This window comes from Trachypithecus francoisi, unplaced genomic scaffold (genome assembly GCF_009764315.1).
Source record: "Trachypithecus francoisi isolate TF-2019V2 unplaced genomic scaffold, Tfra_2.0 Contig01579, whole genome shotgun sequence".
NCBI classification, from domain to species: domain Eukaryota; kingdom Metazoa; phylum Chordata; class Mammalia; order Primates; family Cercopithecidae; genus Trachypithecus; species Trachypithecus francoisi.
The window spans coordinates 17,735,032-17,753,478 of NW_022681442.1; the positions used below are offsets into that span (position 1 = coordinate 17,735,032).

At 43.2% G+C, this 18,447-nt stretch overlaps 1 protein-coding gene and 1 long non-coding RNA gene across 5 annotated transcripts in view; one reads left to right on the top strand and one right to left on the bottom strand.

The window, feature by feature from the left end:
• LOC117066721 overlaps nucleotides 1-18,447 on the top strand; it is a 130,032-nt gene that overhangs the window by 99,763 nt on the left and 11,822 nt on the right. The gene's annotated exons all lie outside the window — the stretch shown is intronic.
• Nucleotides 8,724-18,447, bottom strand: part of CASP7 (caspase 7) — a 53,195-nt gene continuing 43,471 nt past the window's right edge. For all 4 annotated transcript variants that reach the window (XM_033182277.1, XM_033182263.1, XM_033182254.1 and 1 more), the window contains 3 exons: nucleotides 14,791-14,966; nucleotides 13,984-14,113; nucleotides 8,724-10,340 (listed from right to left, as the gene is read on the bottom strand). In XM_033182277.1, the coding sequence (XP_033038168.1) occupies nucleotides 10,111-10,340; nucleotides 13,984-14,113; nucleotides 14,791-14,966 (536 nt within the window). In that variant the 3' untranslated portion in view covers nucleotides 8,724-10,110. The remainder of the gene's footprint in view (nucleotides 10,341-13,983; nucleotides 14,114-14,790; nucleotides 14,967-18,447) is intronic.

Consider the following 18,447-nt stretch of genomic DNA (forward strand, 5'->3'; position numbering starts at 1 on the left):
AAAGGTTTAACAACACTGATTGCTGGGTGCCAGCCTGAGAGATCCTGATTTAGTTGGTCTGGGGTGCTACCTGGGCATTGAGATTAGAAACCTCTCCAGGTGACTCTAAGGTGTTGCTGGTGGTGACAGTCATCACATGTAGTCCCTCTCATTAGAGTCTTTAGAACTCCTCTTAAAAATCAACTCCACTTGTTGGGTGTGGTGGCTCATGCCTGTAATCTCAGCACTTTGGGAGGCTGAGGCAGGTGGATCGCCTGTGGTCAGGAGTTCGAGACCAGCCTGGCCAACATGGCAAAATCTTGTCTCTACTAAAACTACAAAAATTAGCTGGGCATGGTGGCCCATGCCTGTAATCCCAGCTACTCAGGAGGCTGAGGCAGGAGAGTCGCTTGAATCCGGGAGGCGGAGGTTGCAGTGAACCGAAATCACTCCATTGCACTCCAGCCTGGGCTACAGAGCGAGATTTTATTAAAAAAAAAAAAAAAATCAACTCCATAGACTCCTTGAAATTTTCCATACTTCTTAAATTCACAAAGACTTGCCTTTTGCTTGATGACTCAGTTTTCATAAGAACACCCACCAAAGGAAATGTCTCCTTACTTGATTTTAGATTTTTTGGGAGTTTGCAAAGCCATTTTTGTGTGTTATTTTCCCGGCTCCTCCCAAAATCACTGTGAGGTGGGCATTCAGGGCTAAGATGAGGCAATGGAGCTACAGCAATGGTCTACAGAGTTAGGCTAGGGCTGCCAAATTTAGGAGAATAAACAAAGAAACACAACAAAAAAGAACCCTAGCCAGGCTTGGTGGTACACGCCTGTGATCTCAGCTACTCGGACAGGCTGAGGCAGGAGAATCGCTTGAACCCAGGAGGTGGAGGTTGCAGTGAGCCAAGATCGTGCCACAGCACTTCAGCCTGGGCAACAGAGCTAGACTTCGTCTCAAAACAAAAAAACAAACAAACAAAAAAACCACACAGGGCACCCATTTAAACTGAAATTTTAGATAACAATTAAGTTTTTAGTATATTTTGTGCAATAGTTGGGATATATATATTAAAAAATGGTTTTTCTAACTGAAATTCCAATTTAACTGGGCATCTTCTGTTTCATATGGCAACTCTACACTCAGAGCTCACTCCTCTTCTAAAGCTCAGGCCAGTATCTTATGCCCTTCTCTTTCCTGCCTATGATCTCCAGCAGCTTGACTACATCGCTTTTGGAAGACATTCTTCCTCTCCACTGCATGGGTAGCCGTTATCCTAAAAAAGAACCTCTTCTGTATGTCAGCATCATTTGCATGTCCTTTTGTTCCCCCCATCCTAATCTCCTTTCTGTAGCCTCAATTATTGATAAGATCAAGCTGGTTTAAAAAACACAACCCAACATTTACTTGCCTTTTGCTTGATGACTCAGTTTTCATAACAACACCCAACAAAGGAAATGTCTCCTTATTTGATTTTAGATTTTTGGGGAGTTTGCAAAGCCATTTCTGTGTGTTATTTCCTTAGCTCTGCCCAACATCCCTGTGAGGTGGGCACAAGATCTGTGGAGACAGGCATTATTTCCTAGGTACTCACATAGGACTAATTCTATTTGAGGATGAAAGAAGAATGGTTTGGAGAGATTAAGAGACTCCTGAGGTCATACAGCTTGGAAGTGCCAAAGTTGGGATTTGAACCCGGGACTGTCTGACACCAGGGCCTTTTTTTTCTTCATTAGCATGACAGGAAAACAAGAAGATGGTACTGAGGGCCTTGTGGCTTAGCTATTCAAGTTTTCCAGACTTGCTCAGTTTGGCTTTCTGCAACTCCTGGGGTGTGGAACAATCATTGGATAAACCTTTTTCCATTCCATGTGGGTGACTTGAGAGATTAAAAGTGTTGACAATATAGCAACCCATAAGATGCATACATATTCTTGGAAACCTTATTTTTAACCCTGAAAAAAAAAAGTTGTCACCACAAGGTTCTGGAAGAAAGATTTCAGCAGTCATTGCCAGCAAAGTCAACACTAAATCAACCCGGGGACATGTTCTTTAAACACATTTGCTGAGGCTAAGGGGCAAATAGTTTATGCTGATTCTGGGTAACTGGCCACAAATATGTGTCAAAGAGGCTTTTTTCCAAGTGTTCGGTATCTTGTTTGGTATAAGCTTCTCCTGTGCTTTAGCCCTCTGTAAATATTTGTGCAATTAATGTATGCTGGCAAATGTCTCAAGAGGAAAGCAGGCTACATTATGCCAAGCAAAATTGTAATTAGCAACACAAAAGAAAAAGAATTTGTCTCTTTCATCTCAGTGCTTAAAAATTGTCAGCACTTAAGGCAGCTGGAAGCTTTAGAAAAGATAATTTGCAAAAGCTGATTTTCCTAAGCGTTTGAGAATGTGTCCTATACCCTAATATATTAAAAACAAAACAAAACAAAAAAAAACACACACATTCACTTGAGAATTCTGTGTTCCCTTCACTACTTAACATTAATCTAGATAATTACAAAAGGTGCTGTAGAGAAAAGTTCCTTTAAAAATGTCAACCTCAAAATGTTGTTAAGGGGAGCATTTTTGCATTGTGGCACCTGTGAGGCACTGGAGGAGAGGGAATACATGAGTGGCCCATCTTGTCTAGAAATGATTGCCTAAGTGATGCAATCGAGAGGAAGAGAAAGGTGCGCCAGCTGACACCAGCTGGAGAAGCCGGTGCACCTGGACCCATGCACTGAAAGCTGTCTGCTGATCCACCCCTCCCTCACACTTCGCAGCCTTCCTCAAACTAGCCTGTCAACATGGGTTTGGTGTTTCTGTGCAGCCTCTGGAAGTTTCTGGACAAGAATGCTCCAGTACTGAACTCATTTATGCCCTGAATCCTTTGCTATTCAATCTGGGGATAGGATGGCTAGCTGGGTCTGTGAACAGCCAATGCACTGCTGGCCTCTGGGTGATCTTTTTCAGCTGTTTAATTTGGGCTTTGCTGCCACTCCTGCGGATCTTTTGGTTTCAGAGTAAAGCCTGTTGTCTGAGGACCACCTGCCTCAGAATATCTAGGAAGGTTGGTTAAACATGCAGATCCCTGGTCTCCACCCCAGACCTGTTGATTTGCAATGAGGATGCAGTGGGGCATAGTGATTTCCTTCCTAAACAGATCTTCCAGGAATTCTCAGGCCGTCTTCTGCCTGCTAACCTTAATTTCCTCTCCACCACCTTCCCTGCAGCCTTTTTGGGAGGCTGGAATGGAAGATGATGAAAATATTTCCTTTGGAACCCGTCTCGGACTCCCCAGGCAGGATGCACCCCCTCTGTATTCCTGGGTAATGTACACATGACTCTGTTACAGCCACTAAGCCCTGGAGGGATTTGTTCACCTCCTTTGATATAAGCATCCTTTCTTGGTCATCTTTTTAGCCTCATCCTAATATAACATCTGACATCTAGTAGAACTCTTTGAATGTTTGCTGAATAAAGCAATCACTGATCTAATCCCTTCACTTCTGGGAGACCTCAGGTTGAAAGCATAGACTGAAGAGCATGACCAAGGAAGAGACCTGGAGGTAGAAAGAGCAAGTGGAGGCATCCAGGAGGGCATCTTCCATTCTTGCCCCTCCATGAGCCTCATGTCATCGTTATCATCATCATTCATCACCATCATCTTTGATATCCACTACTCATCGATTACTTTGTAACTGAGCGGCTTAGCTTCAAATACTGTTTTTTTTTTTTTTTTTTTTTTTTTGAGACGGAGTCTCGCTCTGTCGCCCGGACTGGAGTGCAGTGGCCAGATCTCAGCTCACTGCAAGCTCTGCCTCCTGGGTTTACGCCATTCTCCTGCCTCAGCCTCCCGAGTAGCTGGGACTACAGGCGCCAGCCACCTCGCCCGGCTAGTTTTTGTATTTTTAGTAGAGACGGGGTTTCAGCGTATTAGCCAGGATGGTCTCGGTCTCCTGACCTCGTGATCCGCCCGTCTCGGCCTCCCAAAGTGCTGGGATTACAGGCTTGAGCCACCGCGCCCGGCCCAAATACTGTTTTAAGAACGTTTTTTTTTCTTTCCTTTCCCACCTTATGCTCCCATGCCTATGCACATTTATTTACCTAGATTCTTGTTAAGCTCACACCATGCTCACTTATCTTGTCATGTATTTCCTTAGAAGCTTCAGGGGCCGAATCCTGATATGGATGAGGCATCTCTGGAATTCTCTCCCTAGTAGAAGACAACTTCAAGGATGGAGTTCACTTCCAGCGAGACATTAACTGCACGATTGACTGCAATTAATTTGTAACCTGGTTGGGCCCAAGATGGCACTGGCCCCTTTGCCAATTGGAATAATAATTCAAGATAAGCCACCGGAGTGAAACATGCCACCTGGCACCTCCTAGCCCCTCCTACCTCTCTGTATTCCAAGCCTCTATTCTTAAACCATTGCCCTCTCTCCAGAAATTGAAAAGGTAGCAATTTTCCAAAAGGATTCTGACCTTTTCCCCTTGCTGGCAATGGATAATAAAATTCACGCTCTTTTGATCACACCTCGTTCTTGTTATTTTGGCTTCTTTCTGTAAGTGGTGAGCAGCCAGGCCCTCTTTTGGTTACAACTTTGTGCCAGGCATTACACTAAGCACTTCATATACATTATCTCATTAATCTTCACATTACCATCCTCATATGGAGATGAGGAAACTGAAGGACGGCCTAAGGTTATGTGAGTATTAAATGGTTAAATGACAGAGTTAGGATTAGAACTTGGATCAGACTCAGAGCCTAATTTTTAAACATGAATGGTTAAAAGCACCTCTGCTAAAAAGTTTGATGCTGTACTACTTGAGATCTGCTTTAAATAACTGAAGCTAGAACTAGCAACGGAGACCAAACCTATCTTACCATTTACACTTTCCTCTTTCCCAACTCTTTTCTAAATCTTATACTATTTACTTGGGCCAGACCCTTAAAGCTTGAGAAATGCGCAGCCTCGTTTATTTGCAGCCATAACCCCATGTGCCTTCCAAATTTAAATTCTTTGACATAGTTTGGCTTTAAATGATTACAACAAATTTGTTAGAAAACTGCAGTGCCATAAATATTCATAGTGCCATAAAAACCAAAACTTACACCGAAGCAAACTCATCGTATTTGACTTTTGTGTTTTCTGATGTTTGTTGCGTACTTTTAGAGAGCTGTTCCTGCATGAACCTACAAGCTAACGGAGTTTCCGCGTCCACATCAGTACTGTGGTAGTGGCTGGGCTTTCCACATATGCCCTTGGTGTGTTTGTGTTAATGATGTATGAATCAAAAAGAATTATTTGCCACCTGATCCAAAACAAAGCCCTGAGGTCTATCAAAAAGGTGACCTATGGCCTGAGGGCACACTGGCTCCAGTGTCCACTGGGCTCTAGGGACAGGACGGGTGGAAAAGACAAGCTCTGAAGCCTCAATGCTCAGCAGTCCTGCCGCCACCAAAAACATGCAAGAAATGGCTCCTTTAATTCCATTATGTTTATGAAAACATTTTAAAGGCTGCAATTCACATTCACAGACACTTTGAGATCATATAATCCTTTTATGCAGCAAAGGCTTATTTAACAGGGAGATGGGTAAAGAAAGTAAAAAGTGTACTATATACTTTAAGGGTAACGTGGAGTTTTTTTTGTTTTGTTTTGTTTTTTTTGTTTTTGAGACGGAGTCTCGCTTTGTCGCCCGGGCTGGAGTGCAGTGGCTGGATCTCAGCTCACTGCAAGCTCCGCCTCCTGGGTTCACGCCATTCTCCTGCCTCAGCCTCCCGAGTGGCTGGGACTACAGGCGCCCGCCACCTCGCCCGGCTAGTTTTTTGTATTTTTTAGTAGAGACGGAGTTTCACCGTGTTAGCCAGGATGGTCTCGATCTCCTGACCTCGTGATCCACCCGTCTCGGCCTCCCAAAGTGCTGGGATTACAGGCTTGAGCCACCGCGCCCGGCCAGTGGAGTTTTAAGAGATTATGAGAGCTTGAAAACCTGTCTTCCATGAAAGCTCCAAAATATTGTTTTATTAATTTTTTGTAGGCATGTACTATCACCTCCATGTTCAGTGCAGAGGGGAGACAAAAAAAAAAAATATATATATATATATATATGTATATATATATATACACACACAGGTGGTCCTTGCCCTCAAAATAGAGCTTCCTAAACTGTAATGTACACATGGACCACTTGGGAATCTGGTTAAAACGCAGATTCACGTTGAGTAGGTCTGGGGCGGGGTTGAGAGTCTGCATTTCTGACAAGCTCCCAGGGGATGCTGATGTGGCCAGTCCAGGCACTCACTCAGTGTTGCAAGACACTAAAACATTTACAAGGCAAACAGTGTAAAGTAGCTTTCTGATCTGCATGTCTTTGAAGAACTACCCGGGCTGCTGCTATTCGTCCAGTGGCTAATTAACACAGAAGAATTGTTGCCATAAACTGATGACCAACACAGCCTCTTACCTGACCAGATGTTTTCTGGAAAAGGGCCTGCAAGATGAAAAGCTGGCAAAAATAGCGTGCTTCCAGGAAGTCAAAGGCAATCAATCCTTGGTCACCAGAGTAGCTGGTAATAAAAGATTTCAGGTGACTTCAGATTTGCACGACGGGGCAAAATAAGGGATTTGTCAGCCAGTGTCTAGGGCATTTTGGTGGATGTTGTTTTCTTTCTCACAGAGAGGCCTTGGTTTCCTCGAGGTTTTAAATCATGTAAATTCAGTCACCACAGGACTTTCAGACCAATTTGTAGCAATTCATAAACACATTGGGCTGATGACAGCTTGTGGAAATTTGCTCAGACAAAAAGGCCAGGGCAGAGCCCAAAGCTGTCTGTGAATGTATTAATAGTTAAAACATTTAAAGAATATGTATTTTTTTCCTTTTTTTTTTTGAGATGGAGTCTTGCTCTGTTGCTGGAGTACAGTGACACGATCTCAGCTCACTGCAAACTCCACCTCCCAGGTTCAAGCTATTCTTCTGCCTCAGCCTCTGGAGTAACTGGGACTACAGGTGTCCACCACTGTGCCTGGCTAATTTTTGTATTTTTAGTAGAGATGGGGTTTGACCATGTTGGCCAGGCTGGTCTCAAACTCCTGACCTCAAGTGATCTGCCCGCCTCAGCCTCCCAAAGAGCTAGGATTACAGGCATGAGCCACCGTGCCTGACCCGATAACTAAAAACTTAAATAACCTAATGGCACCTTGATGAAAATGAAAATCCAAACAGAAATCCAGCTTTGAGCTCATAAAGCCAGTGGTAATGCTGTAGTCTGCAATGTCTTCCCACAGGACAAGGGCAGCGCCCTGATACTCCTGCGAGGAGGAACTGGGGTTCTGAACAACGATGAGAATTGGGATTGTATATTCATCAGGACTGAGCTCTCCTTTAGGGTAACTCGTCATCAGAATTTTGGAATATAAAAAGTCTGGAAAGTTTAGAATGAAGGTGGTATAACTGAACACATTTCCAAGTTGAACTCAGATTTCTGATCTCAATAAATAAGTGTCTGCCCATGGAAGTATTCAAGGACTAAGACTTTATTAAAAGTCTAAGGGATGAAAGGTCATATTCATTATCTGTAAGCTATAACTTCCCAGAAAATTCAGGAAAAATTAATCCTGACACTTGGGAGCATTTCTTTCCCTTTAATGAAGGTTACAAGGCAAATAACTAGATTGTATGGTGTTACTTCAAATTGCAATGCGCTTAGGCCCTTTGATTTCTGTGATAGAGATCTTTATTAGATATAGCTTATTTTCCAAAGAACAGCCTGAGAATTCTGGGAATAGCAGTGTGGATGCTTGTTATGATCTCCAATTTTGAACATTTGGAATATTTTAGATGGCAGGAAACCAGGGACAAGTCTAATAAATGCACTCAAAATTAGTTTTCTTATTTGAAAGCAGATACTTTTATTTTATCTGATTTTATTGCCAAAATTAATAAATGGCAGCCCATCACAAACATCTTTCTAAGTTGATTAACCCTTCATGTGAAGAGTCCTGGCTTCCCAAGTAATTACCTACTTATTAGTGTACTAACTTCAAAAAAATTATATATTATGTGTTGAGGTCAAGTCAACAGGGTCAATTCTTCTCCTTCTTTCTTCTTCTTCTTCTTCTCCTTCTCCTCCTCCTCCTCCTCCTTCTTTTTTTCTTTTCTTCTTCTTCTTTCTTCTTTTCTTCCTCCTCCTCCTTCTCCTCCTCCTCCTTCTTCTTCTTCTTTCTTCTTTCTTCTTCTTCTTTTCTCTTTTCTTCCTCCTCCTCCTCCTTCTTTTTCTTCCCCTTCTCCTCTTCTTCTTCCTCCTCCTCCTCCTCCTCCTTCTTCTTCTTCTTCTCCTTCTTCTTCTTTCTTCTTTCTTCTTCTTTTTTTTTTTTTTTGACACAGAGTCTCACTCTGTCGCCTAGGCTGGAGTACAGTGGCTTGACCGTGGCTCACTGCAACCTCCACTTCCTGGGTTCAAGCAATTATCCTGCATCAGCCTCCTGAGTAGCTGGGACTACAGGTGCCCACCACCATACCCGGCTACTTTTTTTGCATTTTTAGTAGAAGTGGGGTTTCATCATGTGGGCCAGGCTGGTCTCGAACTCCTGACCCCAAATGATCCACCTACCTCGGGCTCCTAAAGTGCTGGGATTACAGGCATGAGCCACTGCGCCCAGCCAATAGGGTCAATTCTTATCCTGTTTTCTCATTTCTCCATCGTCATAAATAACTTCAAAAGGAAAGCAAACCGGACAGGTTAGGAATTAAGCAACCACATTTTTAATCAATACATACGAACATTTGTTTGTTAACCAGTTACTATTAGGCAGAAAAAAACAGTCATTTATCAAGAATTCAAAAGGTACCACCACCTTGAAAACAAAGTGCCAAAAATCTTTGCCATAAATTCTTCCTCACTTATAGAACTAAAAGCAACAAATATTTACTCAAAATAAGGCTTGGAATTATCTAAAAAGTTCCAGATATATTTTAAAGCTTAACAGATTTTGCACATGAAGCCAAAACAGATTGTTTTACACATACATAGACTATCTGACAACCCAATGAATAAAATGATTGAATGGATGAATTGTTGAGCATTAGTGATTACTTATGTTTGCATTATGGGCCAGGCTTACATCCATTTCTTGTTATTCTCCTGCCTCACTGTCCCCTGCTCTTCCAAGGCCCTTGGTAAAGTGGCTTCCAGGTAGGCCTGGGCGGTAAGGTGCTGGTGGAAGATGTGAGGGCAGGAGAGGTGAGACCAAGGTATTCTCTGTATCTGACTCAGCTCAATCCATCTCAGGCAGTGGCTTTGTCCTTGTCATGGCTCTACTTTCCACAATCCATTAGTGGTCCTACCTCCCACTAGGCAGCCCCCACCATGGTTCCAGCTCCTCTGGATGATCCGACTACTAGACTCAGTAAACCAAACCTCTTCTCATTATCATCATAGCCCTGGGTGTGTTAATAGCTTCTTGCTGTTTGGCTTCTCTTTTATCATCTATGTAAGTCAATTTCCTGTATTAAATTCCCTCTGTTGAAACACCTAGAATGGTTTCTGTTTTCCAGACTGGATCCTGATGGATACATATCAGAATCATTCAGCTTTTTATCCTCTTATCTGGGAATTTTTGCATGAAAATCTGCCCTAAGCCAGTGAAAAATCATTCAAATCACACTCAATACCCACATTCTGCAATAAAGGTCAGTAAATATCCCCTTGGCTGTGTTTTGTCAAACATTGGGATTCTCTTTGCCAAATGCAAACATGACTGCCTACCACTGTTACCACCAATTACAGTGGACACAGCCACAAGCTTTCTCCAGAGGTCACTTTTGTTGCATGTATTAAGTCTAATAACAAGGTAAAAGACATACAAAGAGAAAATTAATCTTAAGAGAAAGTTACACAGTTACCAAATGAATAACATTATTTAAAAAGTCTCTGAAAATTCAGAGAACAAAAGACAGCACCAGAAAGTTTCTTCTTCCCTGTTGAATCAATACATTTCCCGAAATCAAAATCCTGGAGAATTTCTGAATATTTCAAGAGCATCAAAAAAAAAAAAAAAAAAAAAAAAAACTGATTCATTAACAAGTGATCCATTGCTTCTCAGCTAGAATGCACCCCTGATATGGCTAATGACTGAAGTAGAGTTCCTTGGTGAGCATAGAGACCACACAGGGGATCTGCTTCTTCTCATGGAAGCGTGGGTCATCAGACTGAGACTCAAAGTGCCTGGCGACTCTGTCATTCACCCTGGTGAGGATCTGCATGATCTCCAGGTCTTTCCCGTGCTCCTCCAGGATGGAGCAGAGGGCTTGCACAAACCAGGAGCCTCTTCCTGGGTTCCTCCACGAGTAATAGCCTTCAACAGGAAAGAAAGGAGATAATCAAATCAGCTAATTCTGACAGCTGCTCCACTCACCAATGAGACTGACTATATGGGGCTTTTACACCTGCTTTTCAGAAATGATTTCACTCTACTCTGCACACAAGTCATTAATGAGAATTATGCTGGTGTGCTCAGAGAGCAAACACCTGAGATTTAGAGGGTTGGCATGAAGATGCTAGAAAATGCTTTGGGTATGTCAGTATGGAAATCCTATGACAGACAACATCACTATCACTAAGGGCCAGCCTTGGTGGATGGTGCCAGGGTACTCTCCTGTGTCAGTTCTCATGGAGGTACCCACCTGATAAATATCAGATACGTGGGTGTGAAACAGATCTGCACATGCAGACTTCCAAAGGAAATGCTGGAGTCTATTCCATAACTCTGGAACTCGTCACTACCCTTTGGGGGTCAGTGCTACTTTCTAACCCAAATCTACTAGAGAAGGAATTTGCAGGGAACCCTGAAGAATTCTGAGATGTGTTCCTGCTGCTGGGGTACACGGGAGTAGAGGTGGACCTTGCTGAAGAAATCTAGAGGAACGAGGAAGCTCAATGCCCAACTGTCCGAGGGGCAGGGCCAGGAGAGCCTGATGCCCTGGGAGAGCAAATCTCATCCTATAACTCACTAACCTAAAACAGTTTGCTTGCACCACTTTATCTGGGTAACGTTCAGGCTGCTTGACACAGCACACAGGGCCCACCATGACAGGGCCACTTGCCTACCTGTCTTGGTTTGATCCTGGCCATGCCCTGTCACATCCAATGCTATGGACTGAACTATGTCTTCCCAAAATTCATTTATTGAAGCCGCACACCATAATGTGACTGTGTTTAGAGGCAGGGTCTTTATGGAGGTAATTAAGGTCCAGTGATGTCACTAGGGTAGGGCTCTCATCCAAGGGAACTGGTGTCCTTATAAGAAGAGACACGAGAGACCTCACTCATTCTTGCTCTGAATCTCTGCCATATGAGGCTATAGCAAGAAGGTGACCATGTATGAGCTAGAAAGGGAGCCCTCACCAGAAAGTGACTTAGCCGACACCTTGATCTAGGACTTCCCAGCCTCCCTAACTTAAGAGAAATAAATGTCTGTTGTTTAAGCCACCTTGTCTAAGGTATTTTGCTATAGCAGCCCAGGAAGACTGATACACCCCGCGATCCAGCCCCGAGTTTTACCAAATGCATTGGGCTATCCGGCCCCTCAGTACTCTGTCGACAAGCCCTTCTCTTACCCATGTCGTTTGAAATTTTAGGCTCAGTTATAGCAGCTTCCTTTTTTTTTTTTTTTTTTTTTTGAGACGGAGTCTCGCTCTGTCGCCCAGGCTGGAGTGCAGTGGCGCGATCTCGGCTCACTGCAAGCTCCGCCTCCCGGGTTCACGCCATTCTCCTGCCTCAGCCTCCCGAGTAGCTGGGATTACAGGTGCCTGCCACCATGCCCCACTATTTTTTTTTTTTTTTTGTATTTTTAGTAGAGATGGGGTTTCACCATGTTAGCCAGGATGGTCTCAATCTCCTGACCTTGTGATCCACCCGCCTCGGCCTCCCAAAGTGCTGGGATTACAGGCGTGAGCCACAGTGCCCAGCCCAGCAGCTCATTTTTAACATAGCTTTTCTCATCTGCCTCCTTGCTCAGAGCACCTACAACTCTACCACTGGGTTTGTTTACACAGACATATGCCCCCATTACACCTCCTCCCTCTCAGGAGCAGAAAGACCAAATTATTTTCTATCTTATGCCATCCTTAAAAACTTGTGAAGTTATCACTCTCACAAAATCCCATCTGTAGATTCTGCCAGAGCTGGTTTTCCAAACACATCAACCTATTTACTGTAACCAGTACCCTTGTGCTAAATACTTGACACAACTACTATTACAGCTGGGAAAATTCTAACTTAGTGCTGGTTTGTACCCAAAACAAAGGAAGGACTTTCATTGAACAGACTCAGTCAAATGTGGTACTCAGTAAATAGTGAGGAGGCGTACCCATTGCTGGCATTTTCTGGTACCTGTGTAGAGGCTGCAGTGTAAAGGAACCTTGGCTGGGCCACAGCTCTACTGTGCACTGAAATCTCTACCTGACTTTAGGCGTATCACTTAGGTTCATCCAAACTAAAAATTATTTTATTTTATCTGTAAAATCAGGACAGGAATAACACTTTTCCTAAATACTGACGGTATTATTGTATATGAGAGAAAATACATGCAAGACACTCTATATTGTAAAGTACTATAGAAATGTGTGTCCTTCATGAAAAAATGCTCATCATCACTCGCCATCAGAGAAATGCAAATCAAAACCACAATGAGATACCATCTCACACCAGTTAGAATGGCAATCATTAAGAAGTCAGGAAACAACAGGTTTGGAGAGGATGTGGAGAAATAGGAACACTTTTACACTGTTGGTGGGATTGTAAACTAGTTCAACCATTATGGAAAACAGTATGGCAATTCCTCAAGGATCTAGAACTAGATATACCATATGACCCAGCCATCCCACTACTGGGTATATACCCAAAGGATTATAAATTACTCTACTACAAAGACACATGCACACGTATGTTTATTGCGGCACTATTCACAATAGCAAAGACTTGGAATCAACCCAAATGTCCATATGTGACAGACTGGATTAAGAAAATGTGGCACATATACACCATGGAATACTATGCAGCCATAAAAAGGATGAGTTTGCGTCCTTGTAGGGACATGGATGCAGCTGGAAACCATCATTCTTAGCAAACTATCACAAGAAGAGAAAACCAAACACCGCATGTTCTCACTCATAGGTGGGAACTGAACAATGAGATCACTTGGACTCGGGAAGGGGAACAACACACTGGGGCCTATCATGGGGAGGGGGAAGGAGGGAGGGATTGCATTGGGGAGTTATACATGATATAAACGTTATGCACATGTACCCTAGAACTTAAAGTATAATTAAAAAAAAAAAAAGAAATGTGTGTCCTTATCATTTCCAAAATGCTACTAATAATAAATGAATAAATCATTTATGAATCATTCATTTATTTATTTATAAATAAATAAGTCAGCTTTCCTGGAGAGAAAAGTAAATGCATTTCTGTGGTAGGCAGAATAATGGTGCCCAAAGATGTCCATGCCCTAACCCTGGAACCTATGAACATGAAACCTTATGTGGAAAAAAGGACTTTGCAGATGTGGTTAAGGGTATCAGACTGACATGGGGAGATGAGCCTGGAGTATCCAGGTGGGTCCCATCTAATCACAGGCATCCTTTCTCAGCTGTGGTCAGAAAGAGAGCACTGTAACGACAGAACGGTCAGAGAGATGAAAAGTTGCTGGCTTTGAAGATGAACGAAGGGGCTACAGCCAAGGAATGCAGGCGGTTCTAACACGCCACATAAAGGCTGGGTAATTGATTTTCCCTTGAGCCTCCAGCAGGAATGTAGCCCTGACAACCTGTTTTGGAGTTCTGACCTCCAGAATGGCAAGATAATACATTTGTGTATTTTAAGCCACTGTGTTTGTAGTAATGCATTACTGCAGCAAGAGGAAACCAATACTGCCCCCAAGGCTGTGTTTTGATGACAGAATGGGCTAAAGTATGCTTGGCAGACAATGGACGTGATACCTGGAACCGTGGAATAGGCGAAGAGGAAGTCAGCTTCCACTGGCATCTTATATCGAGGATTAGCATCCGTGTCATTGATGGGCCCCGAGTCAGCCTGGATGCCATCATCGAGCTCTGTCCCTCGGCAAGCCTAAGTATCAAAGTAGACATCATTCCATGCAGTTGGGAGCAGAAATGTATGTCCTGTTCACATTAGGTGTCCCAATACCTAGAACTGTGTCTGACATACTTAGGAGCTCAATGATAATGTGATGAACAGATAAATGAACGAATGTGTGCCAAATTACTAAGCAAATCAAATAAAAGTATTGCAATGTCTTAAAGAAACCTTCATAATTTGTGGCTGGGTATGGAGGCTCACACCTGTAATCCCAGCACTTTGGGAGCCTGAGGTGGGTGGATGACTTGAGGCCAGGAGTTTGAGACCAGCCTGGTCAACATGGAGAAATCTCTTCTGAAAATACAAAAATTAGCCAGGCATGGTGGTGCATGCCTGAAATCTCAGCTACTCAGGAGGCTGAGGCAGGAGAATCGCCTAAACCTGGGAGGTGGAGGTTGCAGTGAGTCGAGATTACGCCACTGCACTGCAGCCTGGGTGACAGAGCGAGATTCCATCTCAAAGAAAAAAAAAGAAACCTTCGTAATTTGTGATTCAGTGGAAACACATATGCTAACCATTCAGAGAGAGAAAAATTAAACCCTAATTTGAATATGGAAACAGCATTTGGATTTGTAAAAATGATGCCACCCCTGTCACTCTATAATCTTTTCCCATTTTCAAGTGTAGTGGCATTGAAAAGAGGTTACCTGAATGAAGAAGAGTTTGGGTTTCTCTAACAGGGTTTTGCATCTATCCCCCCTAAAATGGGCTGTCAAATCCTTTATTGGTGTGACACCATCTTTCCCATAAATAAAATTTTCTTCTCCGTGGCTTAAGAGGATGCAGGCGAAGCAGGCAGCATTTGTATGGTCCTCTTTAGAAGCTGTAAGCAAACAACATGAACATTGAAGAGTTAAGGTGTAATGGGGGGCCTCAGATGCAGCACTTTCAGAGGCAGCCTGGCAGCTGCCTCTGACTATTAGAGGGGTACAAGGGAGGGGAGAGGAGGAGCTGGGGACTGGGCTCCTCTCAGAGGATCAGACTTATCTAAGAAGTTAAGAGAGAGGGATAGGTACAATGTAATGGGGCCTGATGGGTGTGGCCCTGCTGTTGGCTAGTTTTGTGACATCAGGAGTGTTACTGAATCATTTTGTGCCTTGGTTTCCTTATCTGTACATTGAAGATCAATATTAACTCATTAAATGAGTTAATATTTGTAAAACAGGCCACATAATAAGCATCATGCAAGTATTTGTTAAAGAGAATAAAATATTATACTAAGTGCAATAAGCCAGTCACTAAAGGGTAAGCACTGCATAATTCCACTTTCAGGAGGTACCTTGAGTAGTCAAGATCACAGAGAGAATATAGAACGGTGGTTACCAGGGGCTGCAGAAAAGGGGAAATAGCCAGTTACTGTTTAACAGAGATAAAGTTTCAGTTATGGAAGATGAAAGAAAGCCTGGAGATGGATGGTGGTAATGGTGACACAACCATGTGAATGTCGTTTTGATCTATACATTTAAAAGTGGTTACAATGGTAAATTTTATGTTATATTGTGTATTTTACCACAACTAAAGAAAATTAAAGAAAAATAAATGAAAATGCTAGATTGGCTGTCCATTTAGGATACTGAGGAGAGGAATCATAAACCATGTAGCCAGCTGGCCCAGCTAGAACTCACCAAAGGCTCTATGATACTAACTGACCAGCTACAGGGTAACTAACCACTACTTTTAATGCCAAAAACCACAATTACTTTTGCACCAGCCCGTAACTAGCTAATATACATATCCTTTCTTCTTACCTATGATTAATGAGGGGGAGGAATAATATTTAGAATTTCTTGAGCAAATACTACGTGCAGACACTGATCTAGGAACTTTACATGAGTTATTTTGAATTCCTACAAGACTGGAACTAGGCCTCATTTATCTTTATTTCCCAGATTTAAAAAAATGGAATCTCGGAGAGGTTTCCTAACTTTCCCCAAAGGTGGTACAACACGTTGGAGACTTGGGACCGTTTTTCAAGCCCAGGACACTGTAAAATCCAGCTACCTCACCAGTTCCAGGCAGAGCAAGAGTGGCCTCTCCCATTCGAATTACCAAGACACTTTGCATCATCTGCACAGTGATTCTTGTATTAGTTTTGATAGTACAGGTATAAGGCAATGGTGATGAAAGTTGGAGTTCTTAGCTTATTTTAAGATTACACAAATTAGGACAGTTACAAAATGGAAGTTTTGTCTTCACTGGAACTGACTGCATGTAAAGTCAGAAAAAATAAATGCTTTACTAGTTTGATAGGACAACAAACAACAATTCTCTAATTGTGACATGCCCGGGCTTGGGCAGAATGAATCACCTTTCAAAAGAACAGAAATGGCTGGGCGCAGTGGCTCATGCCTGTAATCCCAGCACTTTGGGAGGCCAAGGCAGGCGGATCATGAGGTCAGGAGTTCGAGACCAGCTTGGCCAGCATGGTGAAACCCTGTCTCTACTAAAAAAAAAAAAAAAAAAAAAAAAAAAAAATTAGCCAGGCATGGTGGCATGCACCTGTAATCCCAGCTACTTGGGAGGCTGAGGCTGGAGAACTGCTCGAATCCAGGAGGTAGAGGTTTCAGTGAGCCGAGATTGCACCACTGCACTCCAGCCTGGGCGACAGAGTAAGACTCCGTCTCAAAACAAAACAGAAAACAAACAGAAACTACAACTGGGACAAGTTCATATGCCTATCTGGGCCATTATACTTCTCGAAGCATGCTCACAAAATTCCTCTTGGCTCATAAGCTTCCTCATTCCATCCCCAAGAAACAGCAGGAGTTGGTATCATAATCTGCCTTTTAGGAAGCAAAAAAAAAAAAAAAAATCAGGATGATCTGGTTGCCTTGCCTGGGTTGCCTGTTAGAACTTGGGCCAGACCCAGATCTCAGACTCCTGACTTCTAGTCTGGTCTAAGACATGACCTACTAGGGTACAAAAGGTAAGCTTGTAAGAGCCAAGTTGGAGGAAATTAGGAAAAACGCCTAGTTAAAAAAAAAAAAGATGGTGGGGACTTTTTTTGTTTTAGCTGCGACGTTAACAAAAACAGCAGTGATTTAGATTGTGTTCCTATATACTTCCTGTGGGTCTGTGTCTAACGAATTGATAGGATGTTACTTTCAAACACTTGCCCTAAATGCCAGAATACGCTAGGTGGCATCCATTAGAGAGGGTGGTATAATAGGAAACGCGTTTGTCCTGGAGTCAGAAGACCAGAGCGTGGGTTTCAGTTCTGCTCCTACTAACTGCACCCTTCAGTGTATCTTTCATCCTCTTGAAGCTCCACCCCTTCTTTTAATTTTTTATTTTATTATTATTTTTTGAGACAGAGTCTTGCTCCATCACCCAGGCTGCAGTGCAGTGGTGCCATCTTGGCTCACTGCAACCTCTGCCTCCCGGGTTCCTGGGTTCAAGTGATTCTCATGCCTCAGCCTCCCAAGTAGCTGTGATTACAAGTATATACAATGCCTTCCAAGGCCACACTCGGCTAGTTATTGTATTTTTTTTTTTTTTTTTTTTTTTGAGACGGAGTCTTGCTCTGTCGCCCGGGCTGGAGTGCAGTGGCCAGATCTCAGCTCACTGCAAGCTCCGCCTCCCGGGTTTACGCCATTCTCCTGCCTCAGCCTCCCGAGTAGCTGGGACTACAGGCACCTGCCACCTCGCCCGGCTAGTTTTTGCATTTATAGTAGAGATGGGGTTTCACCGTGGTAGCCAGGATGGTCTCGATCTCCTGACCTCGTGATCCGCCCGTCTCGGCCTCCCAAAGTGCTGGGATTACAGGCTTGAGCCACCGCGCCCGGCCAGTTATTGTATTTTTAAGTAGAGATGGGGTTTCACCATGTTGGCCAGGCTGGTCTCGAACTCCTAACCTCAGGTGATCCACCCATCTCAGTCTCCCAAACTGCTGGGATTACAGGTGAGACACCGCATGTGGCCCGCCCCTACATTTATAAAATGAGCATAATATTCTGTTGCCCAACATTGCAGGGCTTCTGTTAAAGATCTAATGAAATAACTTAGTGAACATGCTATATAAAAAATAACATAGTTCTAAAGTATATGGGAATTATTATTCTCTATCTGCCACAAGGGAAAAGTTTACACTTACACTTCATTCTGGAAAGGATGACATGGATTTGTTACTTCCCAGGAATGAGTCTTTTGAAATTGTGACCATTCTGTAGGCCGGGCGCGGTGGCTCAAGCCTGTAATCCCAGCACTTGGGAGGCCGAGACGGGCGGATCACGAGGTCAGGAGATCGAGACCATCCTGGCTAACACAGTGAAACCCCGTCTCTACAAAAAATTACAAAAAATACC